Below are 24,882 nucleotides of genomic sequence, written 5' to 3'. Positions count from 1 at the left end.
AGGATAAATCTGTTCTGTTTCTGGTCTATCATGTGCACCCAGATGATAACCCATCAATGGAGAAGGCAACGAAAATGCCTGTAGAAAAACAGTTCCGTTGCCTCAAGTTCTAACCCACCTCTAACTCAACTCACAACATCAAGAGCAGGCTTGGAAGGCAATGGACCAGTAGCCTTAAACATTATGCTATCTCATGCAGTAATGCAACACCAAAACAATCAATAACATCAAGACAGTAAATCCACACCAGTAACAAAACCCACCAAAAGTAAGCATAAATGACTTTACTTCTGATAAAACAAAAGTCCCATGTATGTTAATGAGCAATCAAAAAGCCCGATCAAAGCTTCGTTTTTGGCCCCTGTTTCTGAATCGGTCGTGTCGGTTGAAGCCGCCACCTCGCCTCCCATTTCTGAATTCTGAGCCGCCACCGCGGCTGTTCTCACGCGGTGTTTCTTCAAGCTCTGGCAACGCTGTTGCCACGGAAAGTTGCCAACGTCTTGAGTCTTGCCACATTTGCTAATGAAAAAGGAAGCCTGGTATCATTTTGATTATCTTTTCAGTATTACTTTGGTAATCTTTTCCGACAGCACTGAATTTACAAGCCTTATAGTCATATTTCAACAACAACAAAAAAGACTTTTAAACTACAACTCAAACAGCTTTCAAGAATACAACTCCCTCCCAAATAATTAAGAAATGTCACTTTCTGCTCTGTTATTGTTCATTTTGTAGATAGGTATATGTTCCTTGCAAAGGTCATAAACACTGTATACTGCCTCTAAAGGCTGTAGATATAATCCTGAAAATACAGGGCTGGATCCTAAGCAGGATGAGCAAAGTAACAGTCCTGGAACATGAACTTGTGACCTTCCCCTCCCCACACAGTTCACTATACTTTTCAAAAAGCAGCCCCCAAAGATTGGGATTGAAGCACAGCATGAAGGTCTGTAGAGATGAGTGGAATTAGGCTCTGTGTTCCCTTTAAACTGAGTTAGTGAAGTAGCCTCTGGCTCATACATTTGTCTTAGCTCAGGAAAAATGGCCCAAAGCAAATTTATGCAGTAGCTCCCAACTTTAATGCCAATAGCTCAGGAAGTAGAATTTTTAATCACAAGACTCCACAGTTTAGAGTATTGATTAGGATGCAAACTATATGCAATGGAACAGGTCTAAAATGACATCAAGTTTCAGATGGGAAGTGACTGCAGGAGATTACAAACTTATCAATTTATACTCCACTTCCACTTTTCTTCAGTATCTCAGCTCACAGATGGAATCTTAGGGTTGGAAGGGACCTCCAGGGTCATCTAGTCCAACCCCCTGCACAATGCAGGAAACTCACAAATACCTCCCCCTAAAGATCAGGCGATAAATGTTTATTGCAAAGAAGCAAGGAAACAGAGGATTTCTAAAAAGTAGACGAGTGAGAAATCTGGCTTTGACTTAAAACACAGCCATATTTTAATGTTCATTTTTTTTGCCACTTCCATATGCATAAGGAGAATAGGGGGGAAAGATTCTAAAAGCTGTTTAGTAATCTCACCTGGATTTTACTTAGTTCCGCTGCAGGAATATCAAAGCATACACCCTAAATACAAATAAGAGAGAGAGATTAAACTCTTTGGAAAACTCAAGGCAATTTTATCCATTTAAGAGAACAGCAGCAGCACCTGTTCCAATACAACAGTACCTCCAGCATTTGACATCCATTCAAAAGCAGGGGACAAGGGAGCAACCCACGTCAGTATGAACCATCAGGATAACACTAGATGTTGGGTAGTCAATAACAACACAAAACAAATGGAAGAGAAAGCAGGGCATTTAACTGTACCTGGAAGTTTTTCTTAAGTTCGCAAATAATGGTTTTAGTGGATCCTTGCTACTTACCTACAGTATGAATAAAAATTAACCACCGAATTTTAGAACTTCTAATATACACAACATGCTTTATATAATACTCCTAGTCCACAGCCAACTTGAATGTCATTTCAAACTAAAAGAAACCAGGGCTGAGGAACTGAAAAGATTTTTATCATCACCAGGAGTCCTCCTTTCAACTTTTATCAATTGCCACTTTGGCTTTCAAGTCTAAAAACTTATACTGCTACATTATCAGATAAGACTGGAGCCAGTGTGGTGTAGTGGTTAAGAATGGTGGAGTCTAATCTGGAGCACTGGGGTTTGATTTCCTGCTCCTCCACATGCAGCCAGCTGGGTGACCTTGGGCCAGTCACAGTTCTCTCAGAGCTCTCTCACCTCCTAAAAACAAATCTAGCTCACCAATAGCATAACACTAACCTAGAACTTGCAGCTGCCAGACAACTGTAAGACCTCCATGTACCCCTGCAAAGGGCACACTGGGAAAAAGACATCTCTCCTCATCCTTCACCCCCAATCCTCTAAATGTACAAGTGCCAGCCATATTTGGGTTAGGAGTAAGCCAGAGTGTAGTCTGGAATTGTACATTATAAACCAAGATGGAGAAGGACCAAACAAAATGGTTCCTAGCAACAAAATACAAGTCTGGCTTGTTATTTTGGGAGGTGGATGTAGGGTGTCTCCAGGTTACAGGTTTCCTGCCCATCTAAAACAACAGAGATATTTCTATCTATTGTGGAGTCCACAGGAAAGGTAAAATTCCTTCTTATTACAAAAGCAGAACACCCTGAATCCTTCCTTCCTAATCCAATCACCTTAATTAATGGGCCATCCCTACCACTGCACAGCCTTTTCTCTCCAGCAATCTAGGAACATCAGCAGATATTAGCATTCTGACCTTCTTGGACAAATTACATCAAGAAACATGAACAGTTCCTGCTTACACCCAAAATCCATCTCCCTGCCCCATTCTCTGAGCAACCGTAGAACATCACACTTTTGTTATCTAGCACCTGGGAAACATTTAACTCACCCTCACTACACAATGGAAATTCCATCAAACTATTGTATAAACCACTTAACACACCCAGCCCTTTCTCCAGGTTATGTTTTTGCCTATTTAAGCAAACACTCTGGACATGCTCAGGGTTTCTTGTTTGTTTGGGCCACTTCCCATATTCATATCCTCTGCTGCAAGGACTCCTGGACCTCTGGATGGTAGCTATATTTCCCCAAATCCCTGCCATATCGCTCTCACCCCTATATTTTCTGTTACGCTTGTGTATTTGTTTCCAGTGTGAATCTATTTTCTGTATGTGTGGATTTTATTATTTTGTATTAATAAAACAACCTCCCTTGCTCAAACAACAGTCTGGTTAATTCTGAGAGTTCTCTAAAGAGCAATCCTGGTAGACAATTGGTGTAAACATCCTGTTACCGCCTCTCACAAGCCAGTCTCCTTAAGAGCTAATATTACCCCCAAAATATTGAGAGACATCCTCCCCCCAATTCTGGAAACACAATCTTCAGATCTCCTGGCTATTCTACACACAATGCCATACAATAATTAACCAGACAGGACAAGGAAAAGTCAGTGCTACAATCATACATTCAAGTAAATGAGCAACGCCCACAGAATGCACACAATAGTATTTCTTACCGTCTTCCCCTTGAGAAAACGCATTCTGTTCACTTTGCTGTCAATGTCTTCACCCAGCTGTTCTTTCAAACCCCGCCAAGCATAGCCAATAGTGTGCATCTCCACTGAGCATTGAAGTGTCATGGTGACATAACCCTTCAACAAAAAAGGCACGTGTATATGTTTACAAGAGAAAAACCCCCATAAAAGTATACGTTTTCTTTAAAATAGACAAGCTTAGCCTGTAGCTCATTTTAACTTTGTAGTCAACGCACACTCGCATGACACTTGTTTCCTTTTACACATACTACGCAATGCAACAACTAATCACAAAATTCACCTCTTTGAGTAAAAGAATCTAGTTCCTTGGGTAGAAGTCACTTCCCCCTTATGTAGCCGTATTATCATATTTCCCCCCTCTGGTGGTATTGCAGTGTGAACAGGACTATGTCATCCCAATTTACAGTTGATAGTAAAAACACTCAACATAAAGTAGTATCGATCAGAGAGACAAAGAGTTTGAGCATATACAAGTGTTTTATTATTTTACAGCAGGGGTGGGGAACTTTTTCCTGGGTTTTGACTTCTTTTCTGTTTTTCAGGTGCTTTGGCTCGCAGGGAGAGGTGTTGAATCCTCATCTGCGGGCACAGTATAATATTTTGGGCTGCCCACCAGGCCAGGAGATCGCCAGTTGGTACCCAGCTGGGTCTCAGTGAATGGGCCACTGTGGAGTGGCTGGGTCGCCGTGGCCTGCGTTGGCCAGGGATTATGCCACTGTTGTTTCGTGAGAGGAGTGCGCCTTCTCCTCACATTCTGGTCATCCACCTTGGTGGTAACGACCTTGGGTTTATGAAAGGGAGGGCCCTTTCGTTACAGGCGCGGGATGATATGCGGGCCATTAAGCAGAGATGGCCAGGAGTGATGTTGGTGTGGTCAGCAATTCTCCCACACAGAGTCGTCAGGCCCAAGGACCATTTACAGCCCTCAAGATCATTTGGTCTGGCCCTCGGGGATTGCTGGGCCAAGCCGAGCCACATGGCGGTCACATTGACTCAGCCACATTGTGCAGCAGCTTCCCCAGGGCTTGGCTGGCCAGCAGGGATCACAGGGCCCAGCCACACTGCGGCCTCCCTGGGGCCTGGCTGGCCAGCCAGAATCACTGCAGGGCCTGGGAAAGTCACTGTCACAGTTCAGATAAGTCGACCCCTCATTTCTTTATTTCTATTTCTTCCCCCCATTTCTTTGTTTCCTTTAATTCCCCTTTCCCCCCTTTCATTTTCCTTTATTACACTTTCTTTCCTCCATTTCATTTTCCTTTATTCCCCTAATTTCTTCCTTTTCTTCCTTCCTCTCCCCTCCTCTTTCTCTGTGGAACCTGAGTGGTGGGCATTGTGAAGGACTGCTGCTGGATTATGTGGGTGCCTTTAAAGGTCTCCTTTGAGCAGCTGCAGTTTCCACATAAAGGGAGGGAGGAATGGCAGGGGTGGGGGTAAAAGCCAGCCACCACCAGTTCAGTTTGCACATGATTATCCCAGATGGTGTGGCCTAATATGCTAATGAGTGTGTGACCTAATATGCTAATATTAGGGGATGTGGTCTAATATGCCTGGACCTAGGCATTTGCCTAGGGACGGTGAGCTGGGGTGTGCATGTGCTGAATCAGGCTCTCCACATGTGACTTCAAATAGAAAAACAATTATTTGCATTAGTTTTGCCGACCTGAATTGTTCTCCCTCAGCAGAGCACTTTTTTTTAAGTTGATAATTTTGTATAGCCTGCGATTGATGTTACAAGTATCCAAATGGCCCTCGGCAGAAAAATGGTTCCCCATCCCTGCTTTACAGTATTGTATTTACCACATCAGAATTGAGTAAGGAACGCTGTTCAATGGAGGTAGCTCCTGAAATATGAGCCAGTGCTGCTGCAAGCGCTTCCACCGCTCCTTTTTCCTCTATCAGCCTCTCAGCAGACTGTCTGAAGTAGTCAATAGCAGAAGGAGGAACAGAATCCAAAGACCTGGATGAAGTATTAGAACTTAGTATGTACCAGACAATGGCGGGACAAATGTACATTTCATAAACATATGAAATATTAAAGTTAAAATGTTGACATGCTTAGAATCCTAGAATCCTGCCTTAAAAGAAAACTCCAATCCTTGGCAACTACTAACAGCCATGACTCAGCAAAACAGCCATGCAAGCCTATTTCATGTCACTCATCTCTCTCTGCATTGGGACACTGAGAAGATTAGTGAGTGGAGGAATTATGAGCATTCAAGGTGTCTAATTCTCAGGGGTCTGAGAGTGGATAGAAGTGGCTGGGAGCAATGAGAAAACATGAAAGAAAAAGAATTGCAGATTTATACCCTGCCCTTCTCTCTGAATCAGAGACTCAGAGCAGCTTACAATCTCCCATATCTTCTCCCCCCACAACAGACACCTCGTGAGGTGGGTGGGGCAGAGAGGGCTCTCACAGCAGCTGCCCTTTCAAGGACAACCTCTGCCAGAGCTATGGCTAACCCAAGGCTATTCCAGCAGCTGCAAGTGGAGGAGTGGGGAATCAAACCCAGTTCTCCCAGATAAGAGTCCACGCACTTAACCACTACACCAAACTGGCTCTCTTAGAACTGGAGTTTGGGTAAGATGCCACTCAAAGGAATCTAATCACAAACCAACAGGGAATATACCTGATTGCATCTTTACTGGAGGCTTTTATTATATCCGTTGCTGTAGGAACACCTACACGTTTAAATGTAATCCCCTGAAATTAAAACAAAGCATATTTTTTAATACATTTGGCCAAACTAGCTGTGTCAACATTAGCCATATAGCATACTTAAATATTTTATGTAAAATTTCCACAGTACTTTTTAATGCACAAAGTGCTTATGAGCATTTAATTTCAATAAAATGTCCACCTAAGATGTACACCTAAGCTTCTCAACTGACTGTAAAGTTAAAAGCCATAAGAAATTCAAAGACTGTTACCGCTTTCTGTTCTACTTGTCTTAGTTGATGGTCTTCCTTGCGCTGATAGAAACAGATACACATTCCATTTCGTCCAGCTCGACCTGTGCGTCCAGAACGATGGATATAGGAGTCTACATCCTTCACAAATGAAAATTCAAATGAGAGATTTACACCGCCTTACCAAAAAGTGACAAAGATGCAAGCCAAAAGTCTAGAATTTATCATCCTGACACATAAAAAGAACATTTGGTTAACTACACACAATGGTAAATAGACTACCAAGAAGGCAAAGAGAAGGATTACTGGTTAATTGCTTCTCTCCATAGGTCTCTTGTTATTTCACCAATGTGCACATCGGATGCCAAGAAAAATCAAATTGACCATATATTGTACGCATTCATGAGACTCCTTTCATAGATTTCACTGTAATTTGTCTGAGGAGGTCTCCTGACAGTAAAAACACAATTGTGCAAATCCACCCAAGTCAGTAAATGAAGAATTTATAAAGTGGTACTTAATATTTATCATTATTAGGAATCACTCATTATATACTTGGAATAAAGGTTCTGACAGAAAGCCAGAATGGTAATGAGTTTAACTAAATTATATGCCATGTAATATAAAAATAAATTCAGGTTTTAATGAAGTTCTCTATCTTCTCCCAAACTAGTAACTTACTTTTGGTGGTGAACTCTGGATTACCAGATCAACCTCTGGGATATCTAAACCCCGGGCAGCTACATTAGTTGCCACCAGAACTCCAAACGATCCGTTTCGAAAGCCTTTCAGTGTGACTTCTCTTTGCTTCTGTGGAATGTCACCATGTAAAGACTGTGCATCCTGAGAATACAAAGGACAGAATTTCTGAAACAAAACAAGCAGTACAGTCCAAATTATCACTTCCTTTTTTCTAAAAGGCTGCATGTAAGTGCTCATTAACACTTTGGATGCTGGAACTGAATGTGTGACCCAAGTTCTGACTTATTAACTCTTCTTCCCTTTTCACAAAAAGCTCTATGTATTTATTCCATATTTGCATACATGCCTCACCAGAGGAATCTACAGTCAAAACCAACATACACAAGAGCTGAAATGGCAAGAAACACCAAGGGGAATCTAAGACTAAGTGAGACATTTTGAGAACTGTAGTCTACTGAAATTAGCTAGAAAAATGTATAAAAAACTAATGGAACACACACACGGAACACACATACTTTGAACTCCAACTGTACTTATCCTGAAACCACAAGATACGACATTACATCATAAATGTGTATTTTATCTACACAATATATAGAAGAGAATAACTGTCATTCAGCCAAATGGGGTCTGATTTATAAATGCAAAAGCCAGTAAGTTCTAATGGGCTGGAAGCGTTGAACACCAAGTTTTAAGGGACATAAGCATAGTTCAACACACACACGATGGAATTGATGCAAGTATTTGCAGGAAGGTAACAGATGGATACATGACAAATATTAATCAAATTTGGAAACTCAAAAGAGAGTGCTTATTTTAGTTCTAGACTAAGAGGATCAGTTAAACCAGGTTCTCTGAGCTTAAAAGCAATATGAAATAACTAGTCTTCATGCAGAGAGAGACCAACCATACCTCAGGATTCAAAGATTTAATTCTGATCTATCCCTAACTTTATTGGTAACCAAGTAGATCCACATACGAACAATTCTTTTTGCACCTGTTTTATTGAGGCATTCAGAGCCAGTTCAGTTGCTTCCTTTTTTGTCTCACAAAAGATGATAGTCCGTCCATGACTACCACTGTAGACTTGAATAACATCTCCAATGACCGCTGCTCTTTGGGACCAGTGACACTCAATAGCCAAATGCTATCAGAAATCAAAATTAACATTAGTTAACATTAGTTAGCAACAGATGAGCAGGTAACATATTCTCACTCAGAATATTATGTCTATTGTGAGCTCACAAAGCAAGCCTCATTCTACTAAGAACAAATAACTTACTTCTACAGTCATAGCAGTCTTTTTAGTCCTCTTTCCAATAAGATCAATTTGCTCATATCTGGATTTCATGTACTTCTTTGCTACATCATAAACCCAATGTGGGCAAGTTGCAGAGAAAAGTAATGTCTGGGGATTGTCTTCTGAATCTTTAAAACAAAATGTTAAGAACATAAAAGAAGCCATGTTGGATCAGGCCAATGGCCCATCTAGTCCAACACTCTGTGTCACACAGTGGCCAAAAAAATTATATATATATATATATATATATATATATACACACATACACACACACATATATACACACTGTGGCTAATAGCCACTGATGGACCTCTGCTCCATATTTTTATCTAACCCCATCTTGAAGCTGGCTATGCTTGTAGCCACCACCACCTCCTGTGGCAGTGAATTCCACATGTTAATCACCCTTTGGGTGAAGAAGTACTTCCTTTTATCCGTTTTAACCCAACTGCTCAGCAATTTCATCGAATGCCCACAAGTTCTTGTATTGTGAGAAAGGGAGAAAAGTACTTCTTTCTCTACTTTCTCCATTCCATGCATAATCTTGTAAACCTCTATCATGTCATCCTGCAGTCAACGTTTCTCCAAGAGCACCAAGCGTTTCAACCTTTCTTCATAGGGAAAGTGTTCCAACCGTTTAATCATTCTAGTTGCCCAGAATTGACCAAATGAGACCGTACCATCGATTTATACAGGGGCATTATGATACTGGCTGATTTGTTTTCATGGCATTGGCCTTTTTTATTGCAATCGCACGCTGTCTGGACATTTTCAGTGAGTTATCTACCACAACCCCAAGATCTCTCTCTTGGTCAGTCTCTGCCAGTTCACACCCCATTAACTTGTATTTGTAGCTGGGATTCTTGGCCCCAATGTGCATTACTTTGCACTTGGCCACATTGACGCCCACTCACCCAGCCTCAACAGATCCCTTTGGAGTGCCTCACAATCCTCTCTGGTTCTCACCACCCCGAACAATTTAGTGTCATCTGCAAACTTGGCCACTTCACTGCTTACTCCCAACTCCAAATAATTTATGAATAAGTTAAAGAGCATGGGACCCAGTACTGAGCCCTGCAGCACCCCAGTGCTTACCACCCTCCACTGTGAAGACTGCCCATGACCGTTTTGTGTCATATAAACTTAAAACAATTCAACTAAAAACAAATAATTTTCTAATTATAATACCTTTAAGAACAATCTGAAGCAAAAGAAAATGCACAAATTAAAAGGCAGGAAAAGGGTTAACCCACTAAAATTTTCATGCCTATACCTATTCCAGGTATCAGACACCTCAAGGTACTGTGGCCAGAATAAGTGCAAAAGAGATAAGGTCTGAGATTTTTTAAAAAGGTAGCTTCACAGCAGACCTTTCCAGAATGTCACGCCATACAACAAGTAGCATACGGGACAAGATACCACAACATTGTAAACAGTTAACTTTTAAACTTGTATTTAAATATGTAAAGCATAATTTGTGCACAAGGTAGATACAGACCACCTTTTCATACTATGCCATATTGCATCTTGGACATAAATTGGACACAAATCTAACACAGAGAATTAGTGCGTCAGAAGAGACAAAATGACTCTAATTCTACTTTTCACAAGTACTTCCCATCATTCCTCCACAGGACATGCAGAATACCGCCAACAGCAAACACAAACAAGATGAGTTCAGCTGTAGGGTGCTACCTGTAAATAGTTCCATAATCCTCTTTGGCCTGAAATGGGAATTCCACAGGTAAAGTGTTTACCTTTCTTATATGCATAAGCTAAAATTTCTTCTACTTGTTCAGCAAAGCCCATATCCAACATTTGGTCAACCTCATCCAGGACAACATGCTTCAGACTGGATAGATCCAGCTTGCCATTTTGAAGGTGATCTTTGATTCGGCCTGGAGTCCCAACCAGGATATCAATGCCATTCCGAATTAAATCATCTGAAAGGGAAGTCAGGGTTTACATATGAAGTTTCAAAGGCTGTAATGAAGTAGAAATAGTACTGCTAATTTTAGGCCAAAACAGCTACAATTATTTATTTACTTGTAATGATGCACAGACAAATACAGGGTAAAATTTTAAAGGTTCCAAAATTCTTTGGTAGTGTAGTAGAAAAGCACACCCTCATGCCATCCTCCTTCATTTAGAGAGGTTTCTTTGATTCTTCTACTAGCTTCCTTTGCTTTAGAAAAATATCAGTCATGGAAACCTGCACTCCTACATACAGTTAGAACAAGACTTGATTTCTGAGCAAATACATAAGATTGGGTAGTAATTATTTAGTATGTGATGCACCTCTTCCGCTGTGATTTCAAGAAACAGGTTCCCTATATGCAGATTTTGAATTGTGCCGCTTGTCTTTGGAGCACAAAGACAGTTAAAACACTGACAAGTCCACTCAGAGATTGTAAAATATGTTTGTTTTAAGCTACAATAGAATGTTAAATGACTCTTTAGCAAGTAATATTGACGCCATACAATAATGTAGCACCATCTTTCACCAACCTAAAAGGAACACTTCCTCCATCTCTGTACTGCCTTTTCTTTTTTCAAACACATAAGAGAAACATAAAGTATCAGAAATCAGTGCACAAAAACCCAAAAGTGCTTACGTTGCCCATTGTATGCTGTTCCTCCATAGAAACATGCCACAGTGAGTTTCTTTGTGATGTCTTTGAAGTCTCTGGCTACCTGCATTGCCAGTTCTCTGGTTGGAGCAAGTACTAACACCTAAACAGTCAAAATACTATTAGAAATTGCATTACTGCTAGTGAAGTGCTGTGTTAGTAAGAACAGAATTCTCATTTGATTTCAAGATAATATTTGATAATTCATTTATCTAGAAACACATGTGCTCTACACAATTACAATGAATCTCTTAGTTCTAGAGTTGTACAGTTCTATATAAACAGCAAGTTTCAAGAGGAAAAGGAAAGTAAACAGAGGAGAAAAATAATCTCACATTATCAGCTTAGAAACGCTCAATGTTAAAGTATAACATTTACCATTTTTAAAGTTCATGTATTTGCAGTTATGGAGAACAGATTTAGGAAGCAATCCTAAACAGACTACTCAGGAGTTACCCATTTAATTCAATGGGGCTTATTCCCATTTTGTACTTTTGTACTGCAGCTATTGAGCAAAAACAGTACCTCAGCTCAAACAGCCACCTATGAGCAAGTTTTATTACAATGGTCTGCAAGTGTCTCCCAACTTTTCTATAACTGGGAAACAATGCTCACTGCGCAATCTTAAACAGTTACCCCTGTCTAAATCCATGAGTTTAGATTAGTGTAACTCTGTCTGCAACTGCACTAGAAGTTTAGCTTTTCACCATGTGCCAGTAGTCTCCTCATCAAGGTTTTTGCCATCACTTTTCCAGTTCTTGCCACAACCATTCTGACCACTGTCAACCAATTACCTAGGTGGTCGTTTTTGTTCTTGACACTGCCATTTTTCTGGCAAAAAGGCATGTTTGCTCATTACTGGTTAAAAGAAATTTCACAACTTTATGCTTCCACCATGTATATATAGAAAATATGCATTCATTGCAAGGCACATCCAACATTTGTTTTGTTAAACAAGTTCTTCTCAGTCATTAGAAAGACCTTATAGCTTTCCTCCACCAGTAGCACAAGCATGATTTTTCAACTTTAAACTTAGAATTGACTACTTGACTACAAAGATTCCCTAAATCAAAAGGAACAGAATGTAAGTAGATGCTGTATTATTTTATAAGGATCATCTGAGTGATTAAGCTATTTGTGAGAGGCCTGCAAAAGTACTACCTCATTTTTTCTCTCCATGAAGGTCATAACTGATTTAATTACCTTTGGAGTACGGCCTCTTTTTCTTTCCTGGGGATCTCCCTGAAGTTTTTCAATCAAAGGAATGGCAAAAGAAAATGTTTTTCCAGTTCCAGTTCGAGCTTGGGCTATCACATCTTTCCCCTCATTTATGGGTTTTAAAGTCTTTACTTGAACAGGAAAAAGGTAGTTCACTCCTCGAGCTGCAGAGGAATACAGTTGGAGGTTTTTTTGAGATATAAAGTCATCAAGACTAGAGAGCTAACACACAATGCAAACAAACTACTATGAAAGCAAATAAAATAAAAAGTAAAAACACAAAAGATAAAATAAAAAGTAAAAACAAAGATAATGAAGACACAGATGTAGAACTCCATACATTTAATTGAAGGCAACTACTTAGTTGAACCTGATTCAGGTACCTCCTATCAAGCATTCTGCCTCTTGGTCAGCTAGATCCTTTTTAGAAGCTCACAAACAGAAGCGATGCCTACTCTATAGCTAGTAATCGCCAGAATTTGGTAAACAGGAATAGCTACTGACAAACCCATTCTCTATGAGTTCTTCCCAACCTTTCCTGAAAGCCATTAAAGTTAGTGATCTACTGCTAATATAGGTACCCAACCTTCATAGCCCCTTCTTTGTAGGAAAGATGCTCCTACATCGCGACTATTTCACAGTGCAATCTTATTCAATTACTCCCACGTCCAGTGACACTTAGACTGAACGGGGCTGCAGTGCTAGCTGTCCTTTTCTGTATGTTTCCCAGTGGTAGTCCTTTTTGATATGACTATACTAAGTATTCACAGCGAGGCCACACCAAAGTAGCCACTGTAATAGTTGCAACATTAATTTCAACCTCTTTACCTACAAACTTTCAATAACTCCCCTTTTTCACGACCACAGAGCTGTATTCAAGTAGTTTTCCACTAAGATTCTTAGATCTCTATCAGCCAATTAGTTTTTTTAATTCAACCAATCAACTGATCCAGTACTGTTTGCTGTGTATCATTTTGCTCTTACACAAATCTCATCTATCATTCTGTTGCTCAGTCACCCACTGTGGTAGACAATTATAGTTTTAAAAGAGGATTAGACAGATTAATCAAGATTAGGTCTATCAATAGCTTTTAACTGTGGTGACTAAAAGGAACCTTCACATTCAGAGGCAGTAAACCTGTGAATACCAGTGCCAGGGCGCAACGTTGGGAAAGGCCCTTATATCCTGTTGTTGGCCCTACATATTAACTGGTTGGCCACTCTGTGAGACAAAATGGTGGACTAGGTGGCACACTGGTCAGATCCAGAATGTTTGCTCTTTATGTTCTTACCAGACCTAGCAAGACATGGATGAAAGGGAACTGGGGAGGGAGTGCTTTGTTCCAGACTGTAAACATTCAAAGATTGTACCTTTGAGAAGATCAACGGTTGCTGTAGAGAGATTAAAATTTGCAAAGGCGCCTTCTTTTTGCTCTTCAGTTAATTCCTGTTAGATTAAATCAATTTTTTTAAGAAATCCAGAAAGCAATGCAAATACCGTAACAAAGTAGAAGTTTTTATTTATTTATTTTGTTCGATTTCTATCCTGCCCTCCCCACCAAAGCAGGCTCGGGGCAGCTTACATATTCATGTAAATACATGGAATATAAGATTTCATTAAGACATAAAAATCAAAACATTTCAAGTGCTATATATCAAGAACATTTTCATGAGCTCCAGCATTAAGAGAAAAGTAAACACCATAATACAAAATATATATATATATATATATATGGAATAACTTTATATGATGTTCCTTGTTGAGTTATACAGGGAGAAAAAAAGAACCAAAACCAACAACAGAATTTGCTGCAATTGGTAAATGAAACAGTTTTACTAAAAAGTTGTATATTTTAAGCTATCAATATATATTTCATTCTCTTCACTTTCTTTTTAGCTTTTGATGCATAAAATTAGAAGCACCTAAGTTCAGCCAATTGGAATTGATAGAACCACATGAAAAACAAATGATAGGAAACATGAAAATTTTTTGATAATATATTTACTGTGCAATCCTATGCAGTTATTCCAGAGTTGCTATTGAAACCAATGTACTTAGGCTGGAAAAACTCTATATAGAATTGTGTTTTCAGTCACAAAATTTTCTAACCATAATAAAACATATCCCTATATGAAAAAAATGAGAACTATAGTGGATCTTTAAAAAAAAAAACTTTAAATGACTCCCACTGAGTTCAGCAGGGTTTACTACTTGGAGAAAAGTGTACGTAATCCTAGTTATAGGTTCATAAATCTTGCTTCCTGACTTTAATAACATCTACTTATTTGAATAGAAACTGTACCTAAAAAGATACATCAGGCATAAACTGGGGAATGAAAATATAAGATGTACTATATTACAGAGACTATATCTTTCCTTACAGAAATAATTCATTTCCCCTCTAAACTATAGCACCATGATTCCATGTAAAACTAAAAGTTACAGAATCAACTCCTCCAACTTTTTTTTTTTTTGGGGGGGGGGGGGACAGATCTGAACACAACTAAACAAATTCAGTAGATAAAAAAGACAGGTGTGAGAGCATTATCTCACCTGATCTTGGTCACTGTCACACTCTATACTTGATTCTTCACCAGAATTACTCTGATTTTTCAAGTGGGAAACCCCATTAGTTTCAGCAGTTTGTGTTTTATATTCCGCAATTATCTCTTCAATATCATCTTCCACTACTTTCTTCTTCTTAATCTTCTTTGGTTTGGGAGGTTCCAGTTCTGTATCAGAGAGCTCATTTTCCTCTGGCTGGGATTCTTCATGCTTCAATTTGTGCTTTTTGGATCTCTCTTTCTTATCCTTCTGAAAAGTAAAAATATATGCAAGTTTTCATTAAATACAATTATTTTCTTACTGCTTATCACTAGAAAGAACACAAATCTCACCCAGCACTACTCTTGAAACGTATCAGAGTACAAACCACCTCTAAACTGCAAATCTACGTTAGTTTCCTTGCCTTTTTTTATTCATGACAACCCAAACAACTAACACAGAGAGAAAGATATGAGGCACTAGTTCCTGGATCAAACTGTCTCATAGATTTTACTAGTCAGAAATTCACACACAATGTAATGAAATTAAGAATAAATGCTAGGTGTGTAGTAGTGGACTTAGTATGACAGAAGGGTAGGTTTTCAATTGTAGTTAATTAAGATTTCTAAAGACATGCAGAAGCTCAGATTCTTCTTTTCTCTGATACCTCATCATTTCTGGGGGCCAAGGCATTTAGCATATAACAGTTCTGGAACATCCCTTTGTTCTGAACATTGTTAATTGGCATGTTTGTACATAGAATCAGACACTTTGAGCAGAGAAAATACCATTTGGTAGGTCAGGCTCTTTTACTTTCCCGTGAAGCAGTACATCCCACAAGCTATCGTGAGTGATAGCTCATGGGCTGATGAAAAAGCCAAGACTTTCATACAAACTCAGGGCTTAGTATGTGCCAGCAGTACTGGACTGCTGTCTTGCTACATCCTTCCTCATAACAAAAACAAAACAGAAACATTAAATGGTGACTTTGAGAGTGACTGAAAGCCAATCTGGTGTAGTGGTTAGAGGGCCACACTAGGATAACATAAGAACATAACATAAGAACATAAGAGAAGCCATGCTGGATCAGGCGAATGGTCCATCCAGTCCAACACTCTGTGTCACACAGTGGCCATAGAAACTAGTTGGATGACTTCGAAGCAGTCACATATTCTCAGCTTAACCTACCTCCCAGGGTTGCTGTAAGGATAAAAGGGACGAGAGGAAAACAAGGCAAGCTACTTTGATTCCCCACTGAGGAGAAAAGCAAGATATAAATAAAGTAACTTCAACAGAGTCCTTTCCCTCCCTCACCAGTAAATAGTATTGCTTGGTTATTCTACTGGAGGACTCCAGTATTTGCTCGCATGGGAGCTATCACAATACCACAAAATTATATATTAGCCCAGCTGCCTTTAACTTCCCACTTCCACCCCACAATTTTCCAGTGGGAAAACTGTATATATGGCTGAATGCTGAGGGAAAATCTCTTATTAAATATTTTATTTTGTCCGAACCAGTGAACTGCTTGTAAACCCTGAACACGTGCGTGCACTGAAAGCCCAGAACAAAACTTCACTCGTCTTAAAAGGTGGAAGCTGGACTCCAACTTTGTTCTGTTTGTAACCCTGTGGAGACAGATTAAACCGAGGAGAATGTGTGGCTGGCCCAAGGTCACACAGCAAGGGGCTCCATGCCAGAGTCGGGATTTCAACGTGGGTCTTGCAAATCCTACACTTGTTACCTATTACCCCCCCAATAATGCTCGCGTTCTCTCCTCCACGACTGGAAAATGTCTGAATATTTAACTCCCCTGGGAGAACGACAACGTGGCCGTGACTCATTTCATTCCCGGAAACAAAACAGCGGGTGAGGCCTCTCACTGAGATTTCGCCCGACGCCAACCACGAGGCCAAAATAACAGTCTCGCCCCGGCGTGCAAGTAGGCCGCTTGGTCCTCAGGTGAAGCCGCGTCCTTTCCCTGTGCCCTTCCCCGCCTACGACTCCTCCCTCCGCGGGCCCGCTTCCTTCCCCGCCCGCCACGAGGCCCGTCCGGGCCTTCCCCGCCTCTCCCCCGCCGCCGAGACGGACCTTGCGCATCCTGCGGCCCCTGCTGCTCTCCAAGGCGGTCTCGGGCTCGAATTCGTCGTCGCTCTGGTAGTCGGGGCGAGGGGCCGCGGGCATCTCCTGGGACTCTTCGCCGCTGAGGTGGTGGGTGAAGCGGCTGCTCCGGGCCGAGGCCGGCGTGAAAGGAAAAAGCTCCGCCCCGCCGGCGCTCAAGAGGAAGCGAGGCGGCGCCGGGCGGAGGAAGGCGGCAGTCGACAGGCAGCGCCGCCAGGGGGAGAGCTCAGGCCGGCGCGGGCAGCAGGAGAAGGAGACGCTGATGGCGCAGCGGGCCTGGCCGGGGGGAAAGAGCGGGAAGCCCGCCAGCCGCCGCGCCGCCACGACCACCCGCCGCCCTAAGCAGCCGCGCCAGCCTCCCATCCCTCCATGCGGTGCTGCCGGCGAGCCGCTTGCGAGCAGGAAGGGAGCGCTGCTGCTCCGCCCACCCGCGCCTGTGACGAGCCGCCGCTTCCCTCCCTCGGATCAGCCGACGGCTTGGCGGCCCTTGACGCTGCCGGGGCGGAAGGTGGCGGTGGAGAGACGCAGAAGCAACGGACGGCCCGGCTCCTCCAGGAATCATAACACCCGCCATGTGGGGCTGCTGTTTTAAGGCATGAGCTAGCTCACGGATTTTTAGCCTCCAGCTCACACTTTCTTGTCTTCGCTCAAGAAGGATGACCCCAGAGCACAATAATTTATGCAGTAGCTCACAACTTTAATGCCAGTAGCTCACACAGTAGAATTTTTGCTCATAAGAACATAAGAGAAGCCATGTTGGATCAGGCCAATGGCCCATTCAATCTAACACTGTGTCATAGAGTGGCCAAAACCCCCCAGATGCCATCAGGAGGTCCACCAGTGGGGTTAAAAGCCCTCCCACTGTGCCCCCCACCCCAAGTACCAAGAATACAGAGCATCACTGCCTCAGACAGAGAGTTCCAACAATACGCTAAGCTAATAGCCTCTGATGGACCTCTGCTCCATATGCTTATCCAATCCCCTCTTGAAGCTGATTATGCTTGTAGCCGCCACCACCTCCTTGGGCAGTGAATTCCACATGTTAATCACCCTTTGGGTGAAGAAGTACTTCCTTTTATCCGTTTTAACCTGACTGCTCAGCAATTTCATCGAATGCCCCCGAGTTCTTGTATTGTGAGAAAAGTACTTCTTTCGCTATCTTCTCTATCCTATGCATAATCTTGTAAACCTCTATCATGTCACCCCGCAGTCGACATTTCTCCAAGCTAAAGAGCTCCAAGCGTTTTAACCTTTCTTCATAGAGAAAGTGTTCCAAACCTTTAATCATTCTAGTTGCCCTTTTCTGGACTTTTCCCAAAGCTATAATATCCTTTTTGAGGTGCGGTTACCAGAATTGTACACAGTATTCCAAATGAGACTGCACCATCGATTTATACAGGGGCATTATGATACTGGCTGATTTGTTTTCAGTTCTCTTCCTAGTAATTCCCAGCATGGTGTTGGCCTTTTTTATTGCAATTGCACACTGTCTCGACATTTTCAGTGAGTTATCTACCACGACCCCAAGATCTCTTTCTTGGTCAGTCTCTGCCAGTTCACACCCCATCAACCTGTATTTATAGCTAGGATTTTTGGCCCCAATGTGCACTACTTTGCACTTGGCCTCATAGGACTCTGCAGCTTAGAGGGAACATTGGTGGATATATCAGTGATTACACATTCAGACATGACATTTTTGCTCCTCTCACTCTACCTTATGACATGATTTCTGGCATTGTATAGGACTGGGCTTTACATATAGCCAGGCAGGATTCAGCATCATATCTCTGCCAAGTAAAGTTTGTGTTGATTGGTGGAGCCATAAACTGGCAAAGCATGGCTGTTCCACCAGTGCAGTATTTCTTCAGCCAGCGAAAAGGTCCTTGGGTCAGAGGGACAACACTAACTACCCCGTGGCACCAACTTGCTTCTAAAAGATGATGAGATGTTGGATCAGTGTGGGTAGTGCTGCATATAGGATCCTAAAGTATCTATTGAAGTATACCATGTGCCAATATGGTACTTAGGGAATAATCTAAGCAGGTTTACTTTTGTATTCCTTGGGGCTTAGGTAAATATTTGAAATCTAAGAGATCAAGGGTCACATCGCACATTACATGCATTCCAGCAAAGGTTTTTGTCTGCAGTTTTAATATCTAGCAAAAGCATAATTTCTTCCGCCTCCACACAAAACTACCAAGTCCAAAGTTGGAGGAATTCCTACATACCCTTTAAAATGAAGCTGAAATCTCACTAGAAAAAAACAACCTGGATCCTCAAAGTTCTGCTTGTATAGATATTAAAAAACCCAACGGAGATTAGTAAGCAGTGTGCAACGAGCATTATATATTTCTAAGGCAAACCATTCTATTCCCTATGTGGAGCTGGATTTAAGTACCATCTTAAAGAGAGCCCCTTCTCTTCCAAGGGGCTGAAGAAAGCCACCTTTTCTTTTTCATTAAACTAAGGAGCGCAAGCCATCCAGCAGTGCTTCTCCAGCTGCCCCTGCAACACTGGTAGCCGCTGACACACTTGCAGCACCTGGGATGAGAGATCAGAGATGCAGGTTCTCAAGGGTAAAACTCCCCAGTAAGCGGAATCTCTTCTTAATCGTGAAGTGCCTGATGGGACATACCAATCGACTGCAGTATGGCAACAAGACTCTCAGTCACTCCTCTGCCAGCTATATACAAGGCTCCCATGCAAGCATGCCATTGGATCATTCAAAGCAACAGGGGGCCCGTGATTGGAGCAGGGCAGCAGGGATTTGGATCCTACTGCCCATTGTTCCTGAGTCCCCAAGCTCAGTCCTACAGGCTCCAATGAGCCAGGCAGGAACACTAGTCATACACGGCATCAGTCCACATACACAACAGTAATACAATTTATACTTTAAAAGCCATTTTGGAAAGTGGTTCTGAGCAGCTGTCAAAACTATTGAAGGGAAGACTACCAGACCTTTTCATTACTAGGCATCCATCTTGTGCCTACCCATTCTATTTCATTTTCTGGAGCCCTCGCTATCTGAGCCCTAGAGGTTCATTTAAAATTTTTGTACCACTTTTTTTTTGTCAACTTAAAGTAGTTTCCAGTGAAAGTATAAACATTTAAAACCAACCACCAAGAGCAGAGCAATAACTTCAAGATTGTTACTGAATATCACCACCCAGAATGCTTTGCTTCTTGGATTTGGCCTCACCTTCTGTCTCCTTATCTCTCCCTTCTGGAGCTTCGCTAATGTTAATGGTGGCCATCACTATCTTCTCAATCTGGGAAGACATCTTGTTGCTGAAGCAAAATTTTACAGCCCCCATCCATGTAAGCACAAAAGGTGTAATGCCCACTGAACTCTGTCTCCTTGAAAAATCACCCTTCTATCAGGGCCTGTTATCTCCACATCGATATCAAGAAAGCCTCCCTCAATCACCTCAAAGAACAATCTTATCTTGGCATACTGGGGGGCGAACTCAAGAATACACTCCTCCGTCTGTGGGTCAATTCTCAGGAAGTCACTTGCCGTGGGGACCAAAAGCACAGCCAGTACCAGGAACATGGCAGCCGGAAGAGAAGGGCAAGGCAATCTGTAGAGGAAGACAGGAGGCAGGAGTGATCTGAATGATCTGGGACAAGAGTAAGAAAATAGCCTGTTAGTTGTGCCAGGAAAGTAATGGGCAACCTGTCTGCTTCCAGCCTGCCTGGACTGATCCAAGCACAGATGAAGCAGTAAAAATTTTAGCTATCCAGGCAGGCTGGAACCAGCATCTCACCAGCTTCTCACAGCCCAGGTGTTCTCAGCAATCTGGCAGTAAAATTCTGGACCAGCTGCAGTTTCTGAACACAATTCAAAGAAAGAACATTGTTGAGAAGTCTGGTGCGGGTGCCGCTGGCAAAAGGAACCCCAAGCAAGCACTGCCTCCTGACCAAAAGATGGCAGTGATGAAACCAGCAGATTCAAGCCAAGTACAATGCCATCCAGACGAACTAGATCTGCAGCCTGATCAGGCATGTTTCTGACTAAGGATGCCTCCAGCTTGTCTGGATTAAGCTTCAGTTTGCTCATCCCCATGTCATCCATGACTCCTTTTGACAACAGCCCAGGGCTCCTGTTGCCTAACCAGATGACATATAAATGACAAATATTAATGGATCTCTTAAAGGTGCACATCTAACAGCTTACCAGCACCAACTACAGCGGAAACAAGGATCTTGACTAAGGAGGAAGCAATCGTATTAAGACATTCAAGATCCAAGCACAGATGATAACACAGCTATCCAGGCAGGCTGGAACCAGCATCTTATCGGCTTCTCATAGCCCAGGTATTCTTTCCACATTAAAAATGGAGGCATTCTTGCAACCAAAAAGTATTCTGAGAGCAAACTAGAACAGGTACTGGGAGATGCTTGAGTGGATCTGCCAGACAGTGCATCCCTGGGAATAGCTCGTACTCCCTTTCCAATGGGAGCTACATCAGTATATCGCAGGGAGGGATATGGGCTTGGACTTTCACCTATGTAATTTCAGCCACTGGTGCAATTAGCATGGGATGGGAGCAGGACAACAAACAGACACCCTTTCTTAACCAGCCTTTTTTCTCGTATAAGGTAAACAGCCAGATAGATTCAGGTGGGTAGCCTTGTTGGTCTGAAGCAATAGAACAAAGTTTGAATCCAGTGGCGCCTTTAAGACCAATAAAGTTTAATTCTGGGTATAACCTTCCATGCGTATGCATATGAAAGTTTATACCCAAGGAAAACTGCCAGTGTGGGGGGGGAAGGCATTTTTGCCAGAATGGGAAAGCAAAATCCTTTCCCTCTACATAGCACCCCCAGTATGGATGGAGTCGCCTCCAACTGCAGTTCAGCAAACAGAAAAAGACAGTGTCTTCTGTGCAACCATCGCTCTGTTTCTCACCCCATTGCCTCTGTGCACAGACTAACTGGTCAAAGGGTAGGATGGGACCACAGGTGACAGTACTACACTACATAGATGACAGTACTACACTGGCAACTCCATAATCACAAAGCATTTAACTACTTGTCATTTTGGAACTTTTGTGGGGGAAGACCCCTCTAACTTTGAGACCTTGTTTCATTAGTACTCAACACTGTTCAGCAATCATATTCAACTGAGAATCTCAGTTCAGTCTGGAATGTGTGCTTACTTAAGCATCTATTGCTGGCTCTTCCTCTAAGCATCTTGATTATGAGAGCTATGCCACCAGTTCCAAGCCAGGAGCCATGTTGGGTGAACAAGTACTTTCTTCTGCAAGCACCCTACTGCTTTAGAGAGAAAAGGGACATGTTGTCATGGTTGCGGTCCTATCAGATTGATTGCTTATTGCAAGATGCCAGACAGGTGTTGGAAATGTAAAAAGCATGAAGGTTCTTTCTACCATATGTGGTGGACTTGTGAAAGAGCTAAATGTTTTGGCAAATGATTCAGCAAGAGATTTCCAAGATTTTGGGATATGAATTCAATAAAGTTGCAGAGACTTTTCTGCTGGGATTACAAATGGAAAAATTTCCAAAAGAAGATAGAACTTTAATATGGTACTTGCTCTCAGCTGCTAGGACATTGTATACGCAGCTGTGGAAGCAAGAAAAAATACCAGAGAAATGGGACTGGATTATAAAGGTATGTCATGGAGTGAAATGGACAAATTAACAAGAAAATTAAGAGACTATGATTTGGAACTCTTTAAGTTGGGAGTGGAAGAAGTATACGTAGAAAAAGAGTGGAAAATAAAAGGACATTGGACAATCTTTGATAATGATTAAGTTTTTTTAAAATAAGAATATAATTTTTGGGGGGGTTTTAATAGTTAAGGTACCTTTAATATTTGTTTCTTTAAAGTAAATAACACTGGCGGGGGTCAAGTAACGGGGGGAGGGGTGGGGGAAAAGTAAGATATGGGGTAGAAAGTTTTTTCTTTAAGTCTTTATAAGTTGTAGATATAGTTTTGCTACCATATGTTACTAATAAAAATTGTTTATCACAAAAAAGATTGATTGCTTATTTCAAATTTCTTTTGCATTGCATCAATGCCAGGTCTGCCACTAGGTGTCCTCAACTGCCTGAGTTTCCGGGGAAAACTGGATTAGGAAGATGATTGCTCTTTTTTTCTTCGGTTAGTTTGCAGGCTGATGCTTTCCAGCATTCAAGGCTCTGGTAAACCTTGCCCAGCAGAGTTAGCCTAACAGTTCCGTGGGATGCCAGCCCACCCTGTAGTAACCACATCACCCAGATGTCTTTAAGCAAAGCACACAACAAATATCCCAAAAGGACATCCCAATTAAACAAAAGCATTTTAGAAATGGTTTCACCCTGGGGGAACTTGGGTGAAATGTAACTACTAAATATAATATGTAAAAACAAAAAAATGCTATGGACTTCCCCCAGTTCCCCATCTTGACCCAAGACAAGACGAATTCAATAGCCCACTAGGCAGAGAAGGAACCAAAACTCACCCAGCTATTTCATCTGTGCCCACCCCGGACCGCTCACCTGAAGCAACTCTCCCTTCAGCTGTAGACTGCACCTGTGAACTGGCTTATGTAGAGGAAGGAAGGGCTAGTGACACCAGTGAGATGGAGAGCTGCAGAAGCTCAGAGACAAGGATTGCCCACTGAAAATATACCAGCACTGCTTTCTTTACAAAGCTCAGACTGGGCCTCTGGAGGGCACTGATAAGGGGCTGCCTATTTGATAACAGTATTTCCGTATCCCATGTTCCCAGACAAAGCACAAGGTCTCAGAAATATTTACTAAAAGACACTTCTACTATTTAGAAGCCCTGACCTTTGTAGCCCAGTCTAGCTTGATTGCGTCAGATCCTGGAAGTATTTGGATGGGAGACCTCCAAGGAATACCTGGGTCGTGGCGCTGAGGCAGGCACTGGCAAACCACTTCTGAACGTCTCTTGCGTTGAAAACGCAATGATGTCGACCGTGACCTTAAGGCCAAAAAACGAAGCAATAGAAAGAACTAATAGAGACTGATTTTCCCCACCTAATATTTCCAGCAGTGGTCGTCTGTTGCAGAAAAATTACACAAGAGTTTCACGGCACTTCAAAGACTGAGAATTTGTTCCAGCACAAGCTTTAATGAGTCAAGAGTTCATTTCATCAGATGTTTTGTGAGCATTCCTTGGGCAGATACATTTGTGTTCAAAGCAACATGCAGATGGATGAAGGAAAAAAATGCTAAAAAGACAGTCCAGTTTAAAACAGTATCCAAAAGACAATTGCAGGGAAGGAACGCCTTGTGCAGGGGACTATCAGTCTGAAACTATAGCATGGTGGGGAGGGCTTTAGCCTCCCCTCACCACACCAAAAACATCCCCAGGGTGGAGGGCATTGAGCAATGTTCCCTCTAAGCTAAAGAGTCTTGTGAGCAAAAATTCTACTGTGTGAGCTACCGGCATTAAGGTTGTGAGCTACTGCATAAATTATTGTGCTCTGGGGTCATCCTTCCTGAGCTAAGACAAAAATGTGTGAGCTGGAGGCTAAAAATCTGTGAGCTAGCTCACATTAACTCAGCTTAGAGAGAAGACTGCTGTTGAGACTGCAGGGAAATGGGGACCTAGGGTTTTGGTGTTTTGTTTTGTTTTTTTTAAAGCAAACGTTCAGTTTGGTCTTTAGAAGCCTTCTCCCATTTGCAAGCCACTTCGAATCTCCGGATTTTGAAGTACAAGATTTTCTTTAGGAATGAAACTAGTTTATCAACAAATAAACAAAAAATAATAAAGTAACAAATAAAGTAAATTTACTAACAAACAAAGTAAAAATAATTCGCATTTCAGCCTAAAGTATGGTGAAGATAATTAGGTTGGGTTGGCTAGATATGCATCTCTCTATGTTTGTGTAGATCTTCCATCAT

General features: G+C 41.9%; 1 protein-coding gene across 1 annotated transcript; it reads right to left on the bottom strand.

Annotated features, from left to right (window-relative positions):
- Positions 1-269: 269 nt before the first annotated feature.
- DDX21 (DExD-box helicase 21) lies at positions 270-17,438 on the bottom strand. The gene is made up of 15 exons (XM_060241155.1): positions 16,974-17,438; positions 14,892-15,152; positions 13,709-13,784; positions 12,323-12,501; positions 11,105-11,222; positions 10,247-10,432; positions 8,472-8,617; positions 8,187-8,336; positions 7,169-7,330; positions 6,509-6,628; positions 6,208-6,281; positions 5,378-5,537; positions 3,542-3,676; positions 1,547-1,591; positions 270-519 (listed from the first exon to the last, which is right to left on the bottom strand). The coding sequence occupies exons 1-15, from the start codon at positions 17,364-17,366 to the stop codon at positions 328-330; spliced, it is 2,397 nt and encodes a 798-aa protein (XP_060097138.1). The 5' UTR covers positions 17,367-17,438; the 3' UTR covers positions 270-327.
- Between the last annotated feature and the right edge of the window lie 7,444 nt (positions 17,439-24,882).

Source organism: Heteronotia binoei, chromosome 6, assembly GCF_032191835.1.
Source record: "Heteronotia binoei isolate CCM8104 ecotype False Entrance Well chromosome 6, APGP_CSIRO_Hbin_v1, whole genome shotgun sequence".
Lineage (NCBI taxonomy): Eukaryota > Metazoa > Chordata > Lepidosauria > Squamata > Gekkonidae > Heteronotia > Heteronotia binoei.
This window is presented reverse-complemented; position numbering and strand designations above follow the sequence as displayed.